The sequence below is a fragment of the Brassica rapa genome, chromosome A09 (genome assembly GCF_000309985.2).
Source record: "Brassica rapa cultivar Chiifu-401-42 chromosome A09, CAAS_Brap_v3.01, whole genome shotgun sequence".
NCBI classification, from domain to species: domain Eukaryota; kingdom Viridiplantae; phylum Streptophyta; class Magnoliopsida; order Brassicales; family Brassicaceae; genus Brassica; species Brassica rapa.
The window spans coordinates 16,400,723-16,420,176 of NC_024803.2; the positions used below are offsets into that span (position 1 = coordinate 16,400,723).

Below are 19,454 nucleotides of genomic sequence, written 5' to 3' on the forward strand. Positions count from 1 at the left end.
TCCTAGAACGTAGACTTGCTCAATGCATATATTGATCCAGATGATGTAAAGATCATTCATGAGATAGCAGTTAGTAGGACATAGAGGCCAGATACATCCAGCTGGATGTATACAGAGTCTGTTAAATATTCTGTTAAATCAGGTTTCAGGACAGAGTCATTATATCCATATAGGGGACCAAGGACAATATTTTATGGACCACATGTTACACCACTGTTGGCGTTTACATAGAAACTTAAATGCTCACCGAAACTTACACATTTTGTTTGGCAAGTTTTATCTGGGACCTTACCGGTATTCAAGAATTTGAAGTCACGTGGCATAGATTGTGATTTACGATGTAGTATTTGTGGAATAGAGGAGGAAACTATAAATCATGTTCTCTTTGAATGTCCACCATCATTTCAAACTTGGGCGTTATCTAGGATCCCTTCGCCCCCCCCCCCTCCCCCCGCAATATTCCCATCTTCTTCGGTTTACACCAGTTTGGACTATCTTTTTTGGAGAATTCCGAAGGAGTTTGATTCTGATTGTTTCCCCCTGGATTATGTGGTATATATAAAAGAATAGAAATGATAAGATTTATCAGAATAAGGATGGGAATCCTCCGGAAATTTTGTGCAGAGCGGAAGTTGAAAGTACCCTTTGGACAGAGGCACAAGTTTTAGTTCCAGAATAACATGGAAATGCCCAGTCAGGTGATAACGGACAATTAATGGAGCATACAAGAGTGTGATATGTCAATGGGGCTTGGCGGCAAGAAGATGTTTTCACTGGACAAGGGTGGTATTGTCAAATGAGGGGGACATCGAACGTAATGATGGGGGCAATGAATCTCCGCTGCAGCCTTTCACCGCTACATGCAGAATGTGAGGCGTTGATTTGGGTTATGGAATGCATGAAGACTCTGTAGTTTTCAGATGTAGTGTTCGCGGAAGATTGTTCTCAATTGGTGAAGATGGTGTCGTCACCTGAGGATTGGCCAGATTTTGCTACACATATAGAAGAATTCAGCCGCAGTAAGACTTTCTTCCCTAGTTTCAAGATCAAACATATTTCAAAGGCACAAAACACAATGGCGGACAAGCTTGCACGTGGTGCAAGGAGTTCTCCTTCAGCTATATTATATGTTGATTCAATACCACCGGTTTGGCTAGCTTAACCGATGGTTTCTACTTAGAGTATAGCTCCTATGTTGTCAAAAAAAAAAAACTAGAAATGATGAAATAATTGACTTTCTCTGTTTCTGTTCTTTCAGTCTTTCGATTCATCGTTATCACTAGGTCTGTGCAGATTATTGGTTTAGGCTTAGCGTGGACCTATGCTGAAAATTTGGGCAATAGGATTCGATTCTGGCATGAACTTGCTTTATTTGTATGGACCATAAAAATTAATTCAGACACGATCGGTATGTAGATTTTTGGTCGGTTGGCCCTTAGGGTTTTGGACCACTATAACGTCATTAGTCATCAGCATAATTTACTTTTTTTGGTAATCAGCGTAATTTACTTTGTGTATGTCTAAGAGATCAATAGTAACTGTTGACGATTATTATGCCATTTTACTTCTTTTGAACTTATGAATATTGGTCCTTTATTAAAAAAAAAACTTATGAATATTGGTTGATTTGTTTGAAGCTCGAACATGTATACATATGCCACCAAATGCAATTGCAATAACGTTCTGTATAAAAAAGCTATATATATACATATGTTGGTTTAGTGCAGGACTGCAATGAGTAAATAAAAGAGCAACTGGTAAAGATCATGGACATATAGTTTCTGATCATGCTATACTACTTGATTGATTTTGATGACTTGTCGAGATTGACGATAACAAATAAAAATCAGTTATCATTTACAAAAAAAAAAATCAGTTATGTAAGCAAAACTTACTAGTATTGCCGAACTAAACGTTTTTAAGACAGAAGACATGCATGGTTGAAGTGAGAGACATTTGGCCATGTATATTTCATCTCCGATATGAAACAAAAACCGATTTTTATTGTTTTTTTATAATGAGTAGATATGAAAGAAAAACTTGTTGATATATATATATATACATATATATATTGAAACAGATCGATGTATAATAAACTTAGAATTAGTTTGTTAATATTCATGTAAATGTTTGTGAAGTTATTTTATTTCTGTATGATCCTATAAATGTTGTCTTACCAATTATGTTATACCTTAATAATGAAAACTATTTTTATTATTATCAACTTTTAATCTTAATTTATCTACTTTATCTGGTAATGGCTTAGGGATGGTCGTATACGATAAGGTCAATGCATGTATTTGCCAAACGTATCAATGTATCATCCTATCTTGATTCTTGATATTCCGATTCACATAGCCTATGCTTAGATGTTTATTAAAACGATATTTAGCGTGTATACAATGGACAACTGTTCACAAACAGCTTTGAATTACGTCTTATCTTTTTGTTCAATTCAGATGAAACTTATTCAGTATTTGATTTCAATACACTTTAGTTGCTATTTCCATAAAGATTTGTAGCCATATGAGTATTTCAAGAATACTATCTGTAAACAGGATCCTTATTTAAGTTATTATAATAACAAACTGTTTGAGCTAGATAAGAAATTAATGATTGATTCTTGCTTGATGGAAAAGCATTTTCTTCGTCCATGCCCTACCAACAAGAATAGCTTGATCGAATGGCTACATTATTGTAGAGTTATGTTTAAGGAAAATTAGCCACCATTATTGTTATCTGTTCACACATTATTATTATTTTTTGTCAATCTCTTCACACATTATATTATCTAAAAATTATACTCCATATAACTTCATTTATTATATGTGCTTCCTTAATTAGCCTTCTCCCAATGTCTTCCTTATATAGAAGCAATACCAAGGAGTTCCTTCAAACCAAATATTCCAAATTACTACAATATGTTAGGATTCAGTTTGTTCTTTAATCTCTTCCATTGTCTTTGTCCTTCAAGATTCCATAGAACATCTTAACACATTTGTAGCTGATTGCCTTGTTGTATCGTGTTGTTGCAACCTCTTGTTCTCCAAATCTCAATCTTTATCTTCCTTGACTCCCTGAAAAGCTGGTCAAGAACACGAGAAAGTTTTATGCAAAATGGGGGATAAACTAAAGGATAAAAAGAACGGGGCTCACTTGTGAATGTCGAGAAAATACAGGGCTTGATTCGGAAAGGAGAAAAGAGTCTATGAGTATAGAGATGCAAGGTTTTGTATGTTGAAGAATTTGAAGGCTTTGGAGAAGTTTTCAAAGAATAGTGAGTTTTTTTTAAGCTTCTGGGGAAAAGAACGGTTCAAAATTCTTCGTCAATGTCAAGTTGTGTTAATAACAACTTTGACCTAAGATTTGTAAGTTGTTATGAGATAGTTGAAGAATATTTATAATATGTATGTATTTTCACAACTTCACATATTGAATTTAATGGAAAAAGAAATCCACTAGGTTGGTGTTTCGCTTGTTCCAAACTTCAGAAATTCATATTATATCTGCCAAATATTTTTCATCATGTAATAAACAAATGATATGATTTGTTAAAAAAATCATATAATGACAAGTTCTTGCTAGCATTTTTCTGGATAATAAGTCGTGAAAGATTTAGGTTACAAATAGATATACAGCAGAACAACTAGCATTTTTTTTTACTTAACAAAATATATACAAGAATAAGTGGTTTGGTCAGAAAATATATAATAAGTTTGATTGGTATTTCAATTTTAGAACGGTAAAGAAAAAATGTAACATACTTATAGTAGGTTAGTTATATATTTTCAAAAAAATTAAATATACAACACATCACTTATCAGTAAACACCTAAATATATAAGATACTGAGAGTAGGCAAAATCGATTTTAAATAGATTATGTATAATGTAAATCATATATACTATGAAATCAAACTGTCCATTTAAATATTTAAATTTATTACAAAATAGAATAAAACATAATCAATACTAGTAATAAACAAGAATATAGTTGTCTAATAATGTGCTTCCTACTCAATTTCCGATTTAAATGATATCACCGTCAACCCTTTGTCTCGACCTATTTAATATCTTATCAATAATTGAAAAACAAAATTCATAGTACCAATCAATAAAAAAGAAAAGATAATGTAATTAAATTTTACTTTACTACGCGGGAATACAATTCAACAATAATAACAATAATAATATAAAAAAATATTTCAACTTCGTCTCCATAAACGCGCTTCTTCGTCTTTAAGAACTATTCACCATTCAAATCCAATTCCAAGAATAATAATTATCTTCCTTCTTCCTCCGTCAATGGCGTCCGCGAAACCAACCGATCAGATCAAACAGCTCAAAGACATCTTCACTCGCTTCGACATGGACGGCGACGGAAGCCTCACACAGCTCGAGCTCGCCGCTCTCCTCCGTTCCCTCGGCATCAAACCCCGCGGCGATCAAATCTCTCTCCTCCTCAACCAAATCGACCGTAACGGTAACGGCTCCGTCGAGTTCGACGAGCTCGTCGTCGCGATTCTCCCCGACCTCAACGAGGAGGTGCTCATTAACCAGGAGCAGCTCATGGAGGTTTTCCGTTCGTTCGATCGTGACGGTAACGGTCAAATCACGGCGGCGGAGCTTGCGGGGTCGATGGCTAAAATGGGACATCCGTTGACTTATCGCGAGTTGACGGAGATGATGACGGAGGCTGATTCTAACGGTGACGGTGTTATTAGTTTTAATGAGTTTGCGCATATCATGGCTAAATCCGCCGCTGATTTTCTTGGATTAACTGCTGCTTAATTCTCTTATGTTTGTTTTTGATTAAATTGATTATTTTCTAATGTTCAGTTGTTTTATTGTATTATGCAACCTTGTGTAATTTAACAATGGGCGTTAATCTTCCCTCTTTTCTTCTAATTAGTTTATGATGATATACTAGTTGGTGACTTTATCAAGATTGACTTTTGATGAGATATGAAAGAATAATCATGATGAAAATGTATTAAGGTTGGTACTCGCAAGAAGCTCATATAAGCACATAAGTCACATTTATATAAATCATCTAACCTTACACAAACAGAAATATGAAAATATCATATTAACATTTTATTAACAATCAAGTCGTATTAACACAAAAAATAAAGAGATCTTGATCAATACGATATTACAGTCTATGATAGCTCTAAATGCAGATAAAACGTACTCAGTAGACTAAACCAGTTGCAGTGTTTCACGATGAGCCATGATAGTCGAAACAGTGTTTTTTTTTTGGTCAGAAAGTTTTAACACATAAATAATTGAAATCGTTTGACAAAACAAAAATTAAATAGATAGTTTACTAACAAAAGTGTTATCAGACACGTAAAGACAAATGGGACCATTGTATTTTATAAACAATTATCTCACCGAACATTGCAGGATCCTTCTCTTTATGACTTTGGAAAATAAAAATTTTGCGGACTTTTCCCTTCGTGTGGTCTAGATCCAGTGTACTGGACAGTCGACATTGGACTCATAAAACAAAAACATAAAAAGATAGGAAACAAATAAATCAAAATTTAAAAGTGAAGTAAGGAAACTAAAAGGAAGACGTAAATCGTCTTCTTTTTATTTAAAAAAATTGTTTCCACCATCATATCGATTGAACTCTGTTGTACTATCAAATATTAATCAATCAATTATAAATACAATCAGAAAAACACAACTGGATATAGCTAAACAAAATGAAAATACACGAATTATGTGTAAAAGATTTCCGTGTGTGGTGAATTACAGATGCCTTCTTTGACACGGAATATCAATAAAAGAAGCCCTAATCTCTATATTAGAGATGTATAATATATATATCCCATATTGATTTTGGCTCTACCTAGTAAAACAACCGTGTTGCAATAACATAAAGCGTAAGAAGGATATAGTGAGCATCTACATTTGCATTCCAAAATACAATAGAAATTAAATTACAAATCAATTCGCTTTTACCTAAACAAAGCATGAAAGTAAAAAGAGCCTCCAAGCTTTCATGTTTAGGCTACATTTGGCAACGTTGGAGGAACAAAGCCTGAACCTTTGAGAGTCTGCTCAAATATGTGACCAACTTTCAGCAATTTCTCCTAAAACCAATAGCAAAAAACTCAATCAATCATCATTTTAAGAAAAAAAAAAGTTCTTAAGCTAATCTTGAGAGTAAGCAAAAAGTTTATGCAACAAACCTCATCAAAGGCTGCACCAATCATTTGAAGACCAACCGGTAAACCCGAGGGACCTCCTTCAACTAATCCACATGGTAATACAATCGCAGGAAGTCCTGCAAGATTTACATTAACCTGCAACAAACAATCTCATGTCATTACAAACTATGTTTTGTGCTATTGAAAGAGAAACAAAACACATTTCATACCGTCATAATGTCTCCAGCATACATTGCCAATGGATCATCTTTCTTTTCACCAATCTTGTATGCAGCAGACGGAGCTGCGGGTGAGATAAGGATATCATTATGATCTAACGCCGCTTTGAAGTCTTTTCTAATTAGTGTTCTCACCTATATATTAACACCAAAGAGAACATATATTTGTTACTGATCCAAAATGGTTAATGAAGATGCGAGGTTACCAACCTGTTGTGCTCGCTTGTAGTATGCATCGTAGTAACCAGCCGAGAGTGCATATGTTCCCATTAAAATCCTCATTTTCACCTAAACACACACACACACTTGGTCTTTGATTATAGCAAAATGAAGAAGTAAAGCTGAAAAATCAGTTTATGAAACCGTACCTCCCCGCCAAATCCTTGACCACGCGAACATTCATACAACTTATTGAGCTCGTCAGCCATAACTTGATTCCCATATCTTCATTTCCACCACAAGAATCAATCTTTATTATGTATAGATAGACCATATAGATTGTGAATCAAGTCATATCACGGTGTTACCTGACACCATCATAACGTGATAGATTGGAAGATGATTCAGATGAGGCAATCACATAGTAAGCTGGTAGTCCAAGAGAGAATGAAGGAAGAGAGACCTGTGAAATTTGAAAACATAAATTTCTATGTATTTGTACACAAAGAACACATTAAACAACAGAAAGTCAGAGGAACAAACCTCTGTTACTACACAACCCAATGCTTCTAAATGAGAAGCAGCTTCCTGAGTTGCAGATCTCACTCCAGAATCAACACCTTCTTCAAGCGTCTCGCGAATGAGACCAACTCTCACCCCCTTTAATGGTTTAGATTCAAAAGAATCCATAGAAAGAAACTGTGTATCAAACTCAGGCACATCCTGAACAAAGCAAAGATACTTATTTTAGTCAAAAGCAAAGACCTTTCTTCTGTCTCATTACAGTAAAAGACCTTACTTGTTTGCTACTGGTGGAGTCAAACCTATCATACCCAGAAACAGCATGAAGAAGCATCCCAGCATCAGCAACCGTAGAGCCAAAGCAACCAATCACATCCAACGAAGATGCGTAAGCCATAAGTCCAAACCTAGAAACACGCCCATAAGTAGGCTTAAGTCCAACGACACCACAGAAGGAAGCTGGCTGCCTCACGCTCCCACCAGTATCACTCCCAAGAGACACCATACATTGTCTCGCCGCAACAGCTGCTGCTGAGCCTCCTGATGAACCTCCCGGTACACGTGTCAAGTCCCATGGATTCGCAGTTACCTTTAAACCAAAATCAAAACCTAAAGATCAAATCCCTAAACCATAAGAAAGACTTAAACCTTTCTTCTTCTTCTTCATTAACAAACCTGAAAGGCAGAAGCTTCAGTTGTGCTTCCCATTCCGAACTCATCCATATTGGTTTTCCCAACAACGATCCCTCCCATCTCCTTGATCTTCTTCACCGCCGTGGCGTCGAACGGAGGACGGTAATGCTCTAGGATGCGAGAAGCGGCGGTGGAAGGCATACCTTCAGTGCAGATGTTATCCTTGACGCCGATCACAACTCCGGCGAGAGGGCCCACTTCCTCGCCTCTGGAGATTCTCTGGTCTATCTCTTGAGCCTCTTTGAGAACGTTCTCGGACACGTGGAGGAAGCATTTGAGCTGAGGCTCGGTGAGACGGATGCGGGAGAGGTAAGATTTCGCGATCTCGGAAGCTGTGGTTTCGCCGGAGAGGAGAGAGCGACGAGTGGTGAGGATCTGGGATTGTGGAGGAGAGACGGAGGAAGCGTCGAGGGTCGGAGAGGAAGAAGCTAGGGATGCGATTGTTTTGGAGCCGTGGAATCGTCGGAAAGGGAGGAGAGTGAGAGAGCGCGGCGGCTGCAATGTCGATAACATCGCGAGTGGAATGTTTACTTCGAGTTTGAGTTGGATTACTAAAATCAACTCCGGTGGAACGCCGGAGAAATATATCGGCGGCGAAACCTTGCGGCGGCTGATTGGGTTTAGGGGGAGAGACTGAGGAGGAAGAAGATAAGATATGATCAACTGAAGACCAGGGGAATTATAAATGGGCCATTAATGGGCTATATGTTTATGCCCAATTTAATAATAGCCCAACATGTTATCTATTCAGTCTGTAAAGTGTAAACCTATTTCTACCCCAATTGATTCGGTAGGAACGATTCTACCGAGACGGTTAAATCTAAACCGGAAAATAAAAGCAAACCAAAACCCTCCGAGGGAGACAGAAGTTTAGTTGATGTACTAGCACCAGCAGCATCTTGTCTTCCAAACTGAACCATCCACCCAGAAAACAGAACCCTAATCTGAAGACAAGAAATGTGCTCTCTTTCGATTAGAAAGCCACCAAATTCATCCTTCATCTTCCCAAAATTCGCTCCTTTACTTGTACGACATCGTTTCACCCTCCCATTACTCAAACCGCGGAGTGTCCGCGTCGTCGCGTCTCTCTCCGGTGCCTCATGGGTCTCTCAAGCTTCCAAAGACAAATACGGTGGCTGGTCTCTTATTCAAGACGACCCTCCTCTTCCTCACTCGAAAAGTACAAAAAGTTAGCATCTTTCTCATAATTGGGGTTTTCCAATTGAAATTGATTTCGATCTGTTTGGGTTTTAGAGTGGAGGAACGTTGTAATCACTGGTGTTGGATCATCACTCGCTCTTCTGTTAGCTACTCTTGCTTACTTCTCAGTCTCCAGAAAAGGTTCAACCTTTTGTTCTCTCTCTACTCATTTGTTTTCACATAGGATGGTTTGTATCTGAGATTCAGTGTTTTTTCCTTGACAGGGTTTAGGTTTAGCTTTAGCAATCCGTTGCATAGTTCAAGTGTGGATTTGAATCAGAATGAGAATGAAGAGAGTGTTGAGAAGACTTCTGCTTCTGAGTCAGACACTGAAGGCGTTGACTATGTTTCAGATACTGTTGACACTTGTAACGTTCTTGCTTTCTAGTCAATTTTGCTTTGTAAGATTCTTTACAATTGCTCTAACAAGTCTTTATCTTCGGCTTTGCTTTAGCATCATCAGCCCTGAAAGCTCACCCTATCACCACTCCAGTTTCAGTAGATGCTGCTCAACAAGAAGCAATAGCAGTTTTAAAGAAACTAAAGGTTTTTGTTTCCAGAAACTTGTACTCCCCCTTGATGAGATAATGCAACCAACTTGAAGTTAATGTACCAGCTCTGATCATGAACATTTCAGATAATTGAAGATGATGTAATGGGAGACGAGTTGTGCACAAGACGAGAGTATGCTAGATGGCTAGTTCGTTTAAATTCGTTACTAGAGAGGTAATGATGATACTTCTTGGAGTTATAAAACTATCTATGTTTGTTGTGAAGGACTGATAAAAAAAAAGAATATGTTTTTGGCGTTTAGAAATCCAAAGCACAGGATTGTGCCAGCAGTAGCTTTAGCTGGCTCTTCAGTTCCTGCATTTGAAGATGTGAATATTACAGACCCTGACTTCGAGTACATTCAAGGTACCTTCTGCCAAGATGAGCATTTTTACTTCTCTCTATTCACTGTTCTTAATTTGTTTCTATTGAATTCACCTTTCTCGCTTTTAATTTTCTTTTCCAGCCTTGGCAGAGGCAGGCATTACATCCAGCAAGCTATCCGGAAACGACATTAGTTTTCATCCTGAAAAGTACAAAATGGGATCAGGCTTTCTTCCTCTTCTATTGTATTCGTTTTATCCTTAACTGATGGACATGTACGATGACTGCAGTTTTGTTTCCCGGCTCGATTTGGTTAACTGGAAAGCTGAATTGGAGTGTGATTTACATCCTGAAATCATGCAAGAGGTGTGATAAAGTTTTAACATCTTAGGCATTAACGGTGATTGCTTCATCAGATACTTTAATGACCTGACTTGTTTACAGTCCAGATATCAAGGACAAAGGTAGACTATATCGATACAAAGGATCTCAATCCTGACATGTCCCTCGGCTTCTACTTGGACTTCTTGATGGGAGACAAGAGTACAATCAGAAACGTTTTCGGTATTCTATCCCTCTGATTCTTACATTCTTTATCTTCTTTGGATTGTAGACTAAATAACATATATTACAGGTAGGATCAAGCGGTTTCAGCCGAGTAGACCTGTCACAAAAGCACAAGCAGCTGCAGCATTAACAACCGGTAAAATGGCGAAAGCTATTTCAGAAGAGCTGTCAAGGTTAGAAGCAGAGTCCTTCTCCCAGAAAGCTGAGATGGAAGAAATAAGATCAGAGTTGCTTGAAAAGGGAGAGATAAGGCAACTTTGGGATGAGAAGCTTCAGGTAGAGAGATCCAGAGGAGTTGCAATGGAAGAGCTCTATCTCTCCAGGGTTAATGAACTAGAACAAGAAAAGGTTTCTCAGCTGAAGTGGTTTGCGGAGCGTTTGAAAGAGAAAGCAGCCATAGATTGTCAAAAACAGTTGGTTACTAGCTTGAGAGAAGATATTGATGAGATGTCTCAGAGGCTAACAACGGATGAATCTGTTTATATGGTTGAGCATAGCGAGTTACAAAAGATGCTGAGTGAGTTACAGTCCAAACTTGAGTCGGTGCTTGATAAAAGATCTATCCTTGAAGCTGAAGTGGAAGCTCTTAGAATTCTCAGGTAAAATGACTTAATAGTAATAACTAAATAACTCAGTAGACCCTATTTTAAAGTATTAGTCTTTGGATAAGCATTAAACTTTTGAATGAAAATGCAGAACTTGGGTAGAGGATGAAGCAAAGGCAAGCCAAGCAAGGGCTAAGGTTCTAGAGGAAGCGGGAAGAAGATGGAAATGGAACGACCATTCTTGAATCTTTGAGATTGTACAAAACAGAAATGTGTTGGGTGATTGTTTGTTATATGAGTCTTGCAAATCTAAAATCAAGAACTTTGGTTTTGTTGGTTTATTTGGGGGAAGACAATTAAATTCTCTGTAATTCAATCCTGGTTATAAATTGGAAACATAACAATCTTTGGTTTCCAATCATTGAATTCAATCCTGACTTAACCAACTTGTATACCCAATCTTATGACTAGTGGTGGGCGTTCGGGTTCGGAGGGTATTTCGGATTTTCGGAGTAGAGAACCCGTTCGGATATTTCTGTACTTCGGATCGGGTTCGGGTATTTTTAGTTTGGGTTCGCTTATTTTGAATCGGGTCTGGATATTTAGATTTTAAAAGAAAAAAAAATAATTTTTTTCATTTTCTAAGTTTCTTGTATTTAAAAATATAGATTTCACTTAACTGAATTTTTATTTTTATAGATTGAATGATTAATAGGTTTGGAGATAATATTTTAAAAACAAATAGATATTAATTTGGGTATTGTTTTTAACTTTAAATGTAATTTTTATTAATACATGAAACAAAAAGTTTGACATGTATTTTAAATGAATATCAAATTATTTTCTCCATAATCTCTACTAATAAAAGGGACCTTTTGAGGCTCCATAGAGCGTCCACATCAGCAAAAAAAACTTCTCTCGAAAGATGACACGTGGCATAAAATATAGTTTTACATTTTAATATTACAAATATTACAAATTTTTGAAAATTATAAATAATATGTAAACATACAACACAAAAAATAGAAAAACTACACTAAACATATGTAAGATTACCATTTTTCACTTAAAAAAAAGACGGCTTATCTCCATAATGTAACATTACCGTTTTATAAAAAAAAAACAAAAAACATTATATATAATTTCAAAAATAATAAATATATGTAAACATACAACATAAAAAAAAGAAATACTACATTAAACATATGTAAGATTACTATTTTACATTTTTATTTAAAAATAATAATATGTAAACATACAACATAAAAAATGGAAAAACTACATTAATTAAACAATGTAAGATTGCCATTTTTCACTAAAAAAAAAGACGGCTTATCTCCATAATGTAATATTACTATTTTGTAAAAAAAATATTATATATAATTTTGAAAATAATAAATAATATGTAAACATACAACATAAAAAATGGAAATACTACATTAAACATATGTAAGATTACCATTTTACATTTAAAAATAACAATAATATGTAAACACACAACATAAAAAAAATAGAAAAATTACATTAAACATATGTAAGATTACAATTTTCACTAAAAAAACGGCTTATCTCCATAATGTAACATTACCATTATATAAAAAAAAGAAAAAAAACATAAATATAACTATTTGACTATTTGTCCAAGTTCTTCTATTAAACATTGCCGCTTTACACTAAAAATGGAAAAATACATTAAGATTTAAACATCTATCTTAAAATATAAAATATATAAATTAACTAAATATAAAGTATAAGAAAGAGAAATACTCAATATATAGAAAAATAAATAATAAGTAAATATTATAAATATACAAATTATATATACAATAATAAGTAAATGCACAATTTATAAAAAATGGAAAGAGTATATTAAATATTAAACATCTATCTTAAAATGTAAAATATAGATATTAAGTAAATAGAAAGTATAAGAAAAAGAAATACACAACTTAAAAACAATGGAAAAAGTATATTAAGATTTAAGCATCCATCTTAAAATGTAAAATATAGATATTACGCAAATAGAAAGTATAAGAAAAGGAAATACACAATTTAAAAAATGGACAAAGTACATTAGTATTTAAACATCTATCTTAAAATGTAAATCTATCTTAAAATATAAAATTATTAGTAAATAGAAAGTATAAGAAATAGAAATACACAATATAAAAAAATAAGTAAATATATAATATAAGTAAATACCCAATTTAAAAAATGGAAAATTACAAAGTTTTAAAAATATATCTTAAAATTTAAAATATAGATATTACATAAATAGAAAGTATAACAAATGAAAATATACAATTTTTAAAAAATGAAAAACGTACATTAAGATTTAAACATCTATATTAAAATGTAAAATAGAGATATTAAGTAAATAAAAAGTACAAGAAATAGAAATACATATACAGGAAAATAAATAATAAGTAAATAATAAGTAAATAATGTAAATATATAATATATGAATTATATATATAATAATAAGTAAATACACAACAACATTTAAAAAATGGAAAAGTTCATTAAGCATTAATCATCTATCTTAAAATGTAAAATATATAATATAAGGAAATACACAATTTAAAAAAATGGAAAATGTACATTAAGATTTAAATATCTATTTTAAAATATAAAATATAGATATTACGTAAAAAAAATAAGAAATGGAAATAAACATTTAAAAAAATGGAAAAAATATATTAAGATTTAAACATCTATCTTAAAATGGTAATAAATTATATAAAAATGGAAATACCACATTAAAAAAAAATATAGTTTTACATCAAGAAAGTCCCTATAAAACTCATTATACCATCAACGTCAACCTCACACTATCAAGGAAAGCTTCAAAACACTCGAGCAAAAAAATGGTTCCACCATTAACCCTTGCCGTCCCAAAAACTTTTAATGACCTTGAAAGAGATTTTTTATAAGAACGAACTTTTTATTAGGTGGATTCATTGTTGGAAACCCCGCAATTTCCAAAGGGCAAACTTATTCAGGGAATTGAATTGTTTTTCATAGACTCAAAGGTATTCTTACAAATTTAAATTAATCTAATCCATAATTTTATTGTTAATATTCATACTAACTCTTTCATGATCAAACCATTACAGTTAATATCCATTCAAGCGTTTATCCCAGAACACTTCCTTCCTCGCCGAATCCGGTATTAGTTCATGTTGGTTTAGTATTGTTTTTGGTTTATTAACCGGTTTAGGATAGTCCTATTGTAAATATAATTTAACTTGATTTAGCATATATTATGCTTAAAATAACTTAAATTAAATAATAGTAATTATGCTTAAAATATAATTGTAGAGAGTTTTCAAATATAGTTTACAGAATATTATAGGTGATGAATTTACTTTATTAAATTCATTTATTACTTCAAACTAAGTTTTTTTTTAAGCATACTGAGTTATAAATATCAATGATGGATTGATGAGTATAACATGAAGACAAAAATATAATTATTTGATTTTCAAGATAAGAAATTCAGCTTTTATTCAGTTACTCAATATATAACATCTTAAATTATTTTTTAAAACATACACATAATTTATATATATAGATTAATCTTCCAAACTTAAACTATTATATTATATATGAATAATGTTTTTAAATAAAAATAATTTCTGATTTAAAAAAATAAAAACAACAAATGGTTATTTTCAAATAATGGATGTAATTTACATTATACTATCATTTAACAAGTATTAGATACGTTTTGATATATCATTATTTTCTATTTCCAGAAAACAATAAATTGTTAAACATCAATATCATCTAGGTTAAGTATACGAATAAAACAAATTCAAACATCACAAAAAAATATTTACATAAACATTATAATACAATAATTTAATCAAAAAATACAATTCAAAAAGAGAATATTCAAAAGAATAGTTATATACTTAATATTTGAAAATCAAAGATATTTTTGCTAAAATTGTACTTACCTGGCCAAGGAGATCGACCATCTTTTTACGAATCGATCGATTGTTGAGCATGTGATCGATCCGAAAATACTCTGCAGTTTAATTAAATATCTAAAACATTTATTCCAACACTCAACAGATAGTTTTGCTAAATATGATAATTAGATAGCCAAAAAAATTACAAAAAAATATTTAAATAGTAAAAATATGTTAATTGAACGTGTTAAAATTTAAAATAAATTTTAATTATGACATGCATCTTAAGATTTATAAAAATATATATATCATAACCTATATATAAATAATTTAACAACTTAAATTAGAAAAAAAATAAAAATCCCGGGCGTAGCCCGGGTTAATCCCTAGTCTTTATATATAAAGTACAGTTCCCTCAATCCTGGTGTCTCAACGTCACCACCAGCTAGATAAGTCGTCGCTCCTCATCGCAACACGTGTCGCCGATTAATGAAACTCGGTGTTTCATTTAGATACACGTCGAGATGGGCTTTCTTCATTTATCGTGTGTTGGGCTATGAGTTTGGTCCCTTTATCCGGCCTGGATAGATGTGGTTCTCGCTCTAACCCTAATCTCAATTGAAGAATCGCAGACCGTCTCTTTTGTTCCTGCGATGGCGCCACATGATGTCTGAGCTTCCTTTCTCTATCTGAAACGGCCCAAGTTGTGATTTCGTGATTAATCCCATTGATTCACTCCCCGATGATGTGTCTTTAAAGCGTTGTTTAGAGAGGCGGTTTGGGTTTGTTATAAATATATGTGATATTCATCTCCTTACCTCTGTCATCATGCGAAAGAGATAGAGATTCCGCCGGTAAATCAAGTTAGCGCACGTGATTGAGGTCCGATTCTAAGTCGGGGTCGTCTGAAACCAAACAGCCGCGCTTCATACGCGGAGGTGGAAGAGAAGAGAGGAGGTGAAGAACATCGTACCGGTGGCTGTTCCAGTTAACAAGCGCTGTCGGGGAGTTTACAAAGGTAGCCATCGAAAAAGAGAGCGTGACGACCAATAATCTCCAGGGCTATTGATGCTTTTGAATTTGTCTGGGAAAATTGGAAGAGGATAGATCTGGTGATGACGACTTCAGAAGAGCTCTTTATTAAATGACGTCGTTTCATGGATTTTTTATTGCAGTTTGAGGAGAAAGGAAAACGTTTGTTTCAAAAATAAAACAACGTGCATTTTGTTAAAATTGGAAACTCAAAACGACGCCCATTTTTTTTGAGAAATTTGGGATTTGCTTTTCTTTGTATTTCGGACCCCACACTAAATAAACGATATATTTTTGCCCCATAATCTTAACTTTCAGTTCTCTCTCTCTCTCCACTACATAGTAACAACGTATCTGGTCTGTTTCTTCTTCTGTATAATGTTAGATCATATGGATTGTTTTTAATCGAAGGAAGAGTTAGAATCTCTGATCATAAAGAGTTAACTAAAATATAATTATGAAACATATTGTTATAACGTATATACACGTACGACTGCATCTTCACAAAGCCATTAACTCGCATCTACACTTACATGGAGACCCCTATCCTCCACCTATATAAACAATGTTCTATTTCACAATTATCATCACCATCTATAATACATAAACATCAAGAATAATGACTTTCCAACGCAGAGCCTCGGCACGTCTCGCCAACAAGCCAAAACACAACTCCGTTTACTTAAAGAAACTCAAAAATGCTTCTGAGTTTTCCATTTCCGATGTCATTGCATGTGTCTATGCTCCTGGCGTTTTTCTGCGCAAAAGACTTACAACACTATCTGCAAAAAAGCCAGGCTACGCCACCTACAAGGAGCCCTCTCCTTACACTTAGATGCTATACACAAGAGATGGAAGCTTGCCTCAAAGCTGGCCATGCTGAGGCACACTTTATAGAGGAAGTAAAGCAATACTTCGCATTGGATCAGCCTAAAAAGGCCTCAAACATCTCAAGTTCTCGGCCAAGAACAACCATGATTTAGGTACATATTTCTATGTTAATCTTCTAATGATCACAGGAGAACATGAAGGAGGCATGACATTTATGGACCTCTTCAATTGGCGTACAAACATGTTATCAGTCCACCGATATTGGAGAAACTGATACGTAGCTTGCAAGATGTCCCGATCGTGAAGAGGCCATCTTATGGTACAAACATGATCCTTATAATGCCCCTAAGAATCTGCATGCTCAAAGGAAAAGAAGATAGGTGTAATGTTTGTTATTACTACAAGCAGATACAGATGTTCTTGGATATGATAACCTGACCATTGCATTCGCCCTACCCAATGATCCGCTTACTTGCCAAGTTTTGAATTCATGATTCTCTTTTATAAGTATCCTGTTTTGTTGAACTTTAAATATTCCAGTACATGTGTTTAATATTAATGGATCTATACTTGGTTATCAAAAATCATTTGGTCATACATACTCAAACTTTGGTCATACTATCATTTCTTGCAATGCAAGTTTACACCGTTTCAACACACATCCGCACCAACGAGCATAAGCCCATACCTCACAATCGTAACCAATAAACATTAAGCCCACTAACTAAACTTCTAATTTCAAAACATAGTATACAACTCACCACTCAAATTCGAGATAAACATCAAATAAACAATTATCAAGAACATGTAATACATAACACATAATGATTCAATAAATATATGTATCTTGATCCAACATTATAGCACACGATACATTTTTTAACTAATTATATTATATTATGTTTTTCCTGTTCCATAATAAATTTACAGTAAAATTTTGAAATAAAATAATATATTACTCGGTATAACAAATGAAACAATATAGAAGATAATAGAATAGGTAAAACAGCCACTAATAATACACTGAAACTGAATAATATAAAAAAATACAAGTACATTCAATATAAACAAAATATAAAATAATAAATGTTTTGAGTAACCACAACAATAAAAACTCGAATAATACTTACTATATATAAAAATTGAGCAAACATTTAATAAATGTATACCATTTCAATCATGAAAATTGTATCATACAAAAACAATTTTATAATATCTAGCCAGAATTATAAAAAATAAACAAAATTAGTCAGACATATGCGAAGATGATATAAAATGTGTTCTCATAATAAAAAAACATAACATAAAATAAAGATAATAACTAAAATAGTATAATGTCCTAAAATATATTGGACAACAAATAAAAAGAACAAAAACAAGTGATAAAAATAAGCAAACATCAAACATTAACTAAAATGGATATAATATCCTTCATCACTTAAAATATCCTAATAGACAATAAACACTATTATACGCATTTCTTGCTAATGCAAATCTAAAAAAACAAACCACCAAATCATACAAAAAAATAAAAACTAGATCACAAGTAAAGTATATCCTGCCCGTAGGGCGGGCCTGCCCTAGTTATATATATATACTTATGATTTTAAAGTATGTGTAACATCAATATAAATACTTAATAAAAAATAAGAGATGTAAACTAGAAATATAAGGGTAAGTATATATATATGTTTGGTTATCTTGGGATATCCATTCGGATTCGGATATTACCCGTTCATATTCGGATATCCAATTTCTCTTAGCTTAATACCGTTCGGATATTTTGCTACTTCGGTTTGAATTTATGTTTGGCTTTTTCAGATCGGTTTCGGATGCAGCTTCGGGTATCGGGTAAAGTGTTCACTCCTAGTTATGATCTAAGCAACTGAGGTAATGGGCCAAGCTGATAAGGATTTTCATATGCTAGCCAAAAATAGAAGAGGAGATTATGACCGAAGTACAAAAAAGCTTAGAAATAGAGACCATTCATTGATTCCATGTTAAAAATTATTATAGCATATTTTTGATATTGACTTTATTTTTGCATTTTTTTAATAAGATGATAAATCTATTTTAGCATACGTGTGGTCAATCCATTAAAATCGAATAAATTAAAAACAAATCAAATTAAAATAGAAAAATTGTTTATATTTGGTAATATCATATAAACTGAATGTATGTTATTTTTTTATAAACCGTGATATACGGATATGGTTCGATATATAAACCGATCAGACCAAATAAATTGACTAAGTAAAATATAATAGTATAGTTGTATGTATATTATATAATTTTTATTGATAATATATAAATATTGTATTTTATTGATATGATCTTAATGTTTGATACGTAAATCTGAACAATTTATTATTTTAAGTAAATATTTTTATTGACATATATTTGTGTTAATATTTAGTTATTTAATAACATTATGATATTTTTATTATTATTTTATGAAAATTATGAAAATATTTTTTAATTCAACTAATTATTTTTAATAGTTAAACAAAACATGAAAAAATATTTAAAAATCAGATTACTATTTAATAATCTGATTTTTAATCATATAAATTACAATTGATAAAATGCTATAAATATAAATTTAGTTAGATTTTTTTATATTAAAACTGAAGAAACCGAAAAACTGACAGTTTATAAACTAAACTAAGTCAAAATAGATATGGTTTCAATATATTAGCTAATTTTATAAATTG

The 19,454-nt window shown here is 33.0% G+C and overlaps 3 protein-coding genes across 4 annotated transcripts; 2 read left to right on the forward strand and 1 right to left on the reverse strand.

Annotated features, from left to right (window-relative positions):
• Positions 1-873: 873 nt before the first annotated feature.
• Positions 874-4,940, forward strand: LOC103839368 (probable calcium-binding protein CML16). The gene has a single exon (XM_033280572.1). The coding sequence runs from the start codon at positions 4,304-4,306 to the stop codon at positions 4,787-4,789; it is 486 nt and encodes a 161-aa protein (XP_033136463.1). The 5' UTR covers positions 874-4,303; the 3' UTR covers positions 4,790-4,940.
• Positions 4,941-5,855: 915 nt separating this feature from the next.
• LOC103839367 (glutamyl-tRNA(Gln) amidotransferase subunit A, chloroplastic/mitochondrial) lies at positions 5,856-8,428 on the reverse strand. The gene is made up of 9 exons (XM_009115872.3): positions 7,755-8,428; positions 7,357-7,668; positions 7,101-7,280; positions 6,926-7,020; positions 6,767-6,842; positions 6,609-6,686; positions 6,390-6,533; positions 6,202-6,315; positions 5,856-6,102 (listed from the first exon to the last, which is right to left on the reverse strand). The coding sequence occupies exons 1-9, from the start codon at positions 8,283-8,285 to the stop codon at positions 6,016-6,018; spliced, it is 1,617 nt and encodes a 538-aa protein (XP_009114120.1). The 5' UTR covers positions 8,286-8,428; the 3' UTR covers positions 5,856-6,015.
• A 209-nt stretch (positions 8,429-8,637) lies between these two features.
• LOC103839366 lies at positions 8,638-11,391 on the forward strand. 2 transcript variants are annotated; one of them, XM_009115869.3, is made up of 11 exons: positions 8,638-8,961; positions 9,027-9,113; positions 9,197-9,340; positions 9,427-9,518; positions 9,610-9,698; positions 9,787-9,890; positions 9,991-10,057; positions 10,139-10,214; positions 10,298-10,412; positions 10,483-11,014; positions 11,112-11,391. In XM_009115869.3, exons 1-11 carry the CDS (start codon positions 8,730-8,732, stop codon positions 11,203-11,205), a joined length of 1,632 nt encoding a protein of 543 aa, XP_009114117.1. In that variant the 5' UTR covers positions 8,638-8,729; the 3' UTR covers positions 11,206-11,391. The 2 variants fall into 2 exon arrangements, with proteins under 2 accessions (XP_009114117.1, XP_009114119.1); XM_009115871.3 differs by having other exon boundaries at positions 8,643-8,952.
• The last annotated feature ends 8,063 nt before the right edge of the window (positions 11,392-19,454 follow it).

Bases quoted from the DNA above. Each gene is read 5' to 3' on its own strand.
- LOC103839366 (XM_009115869.3), top strand. From the start codon at position 8,730: ATGTGCTCTCTTTCGATTAGAAAGCCACCAAATTCATCCTTCATCTTC. The intron at 9,699-9,786 runs GTAATGATGATA...TTTGGCGTTTAG, and splicing joins TTAAATTCGTTACTAGAGAG to AAATCCAAAGCACAGGATTG. The intron at 10,058-10,138 runs GTACAAAATGGG...CGATGACTGCAG, and splicing joins ATTAGTTTTCATCCTGAAAA to TTTTGTTTCCCGGCTCGATT.
- LOC103839368 (XM_033280572.1), top strand. From the start codon at position 4,304: ATGGCGTCCGCGAAACCAACCGATCAGATCAAACAGCTCAAAGACATC.
- LOC103839367 (XM_009115872.3), bottom strand. From the start codon at position 8,285: ATGTTATCGACATTGCAGCCGCCGCGCTCTCTCACTCTCCTCCCTTTC. The intron at 7,281-7,356 runs GTAAGGTCTTTT...TGCTTTGTTCAG, and splicing joins ACTCCACCAGTAGCAAACAA to GATGTGCCTGAGTTTGATAC. The intron at 6,687-6,766 runs GTACGGTTTCAT...GTGTGTGTTTAG, and splicing joins GTCAAGGATTTGGCGGGGAG to GTGAAAATGAGGATTTTAAT.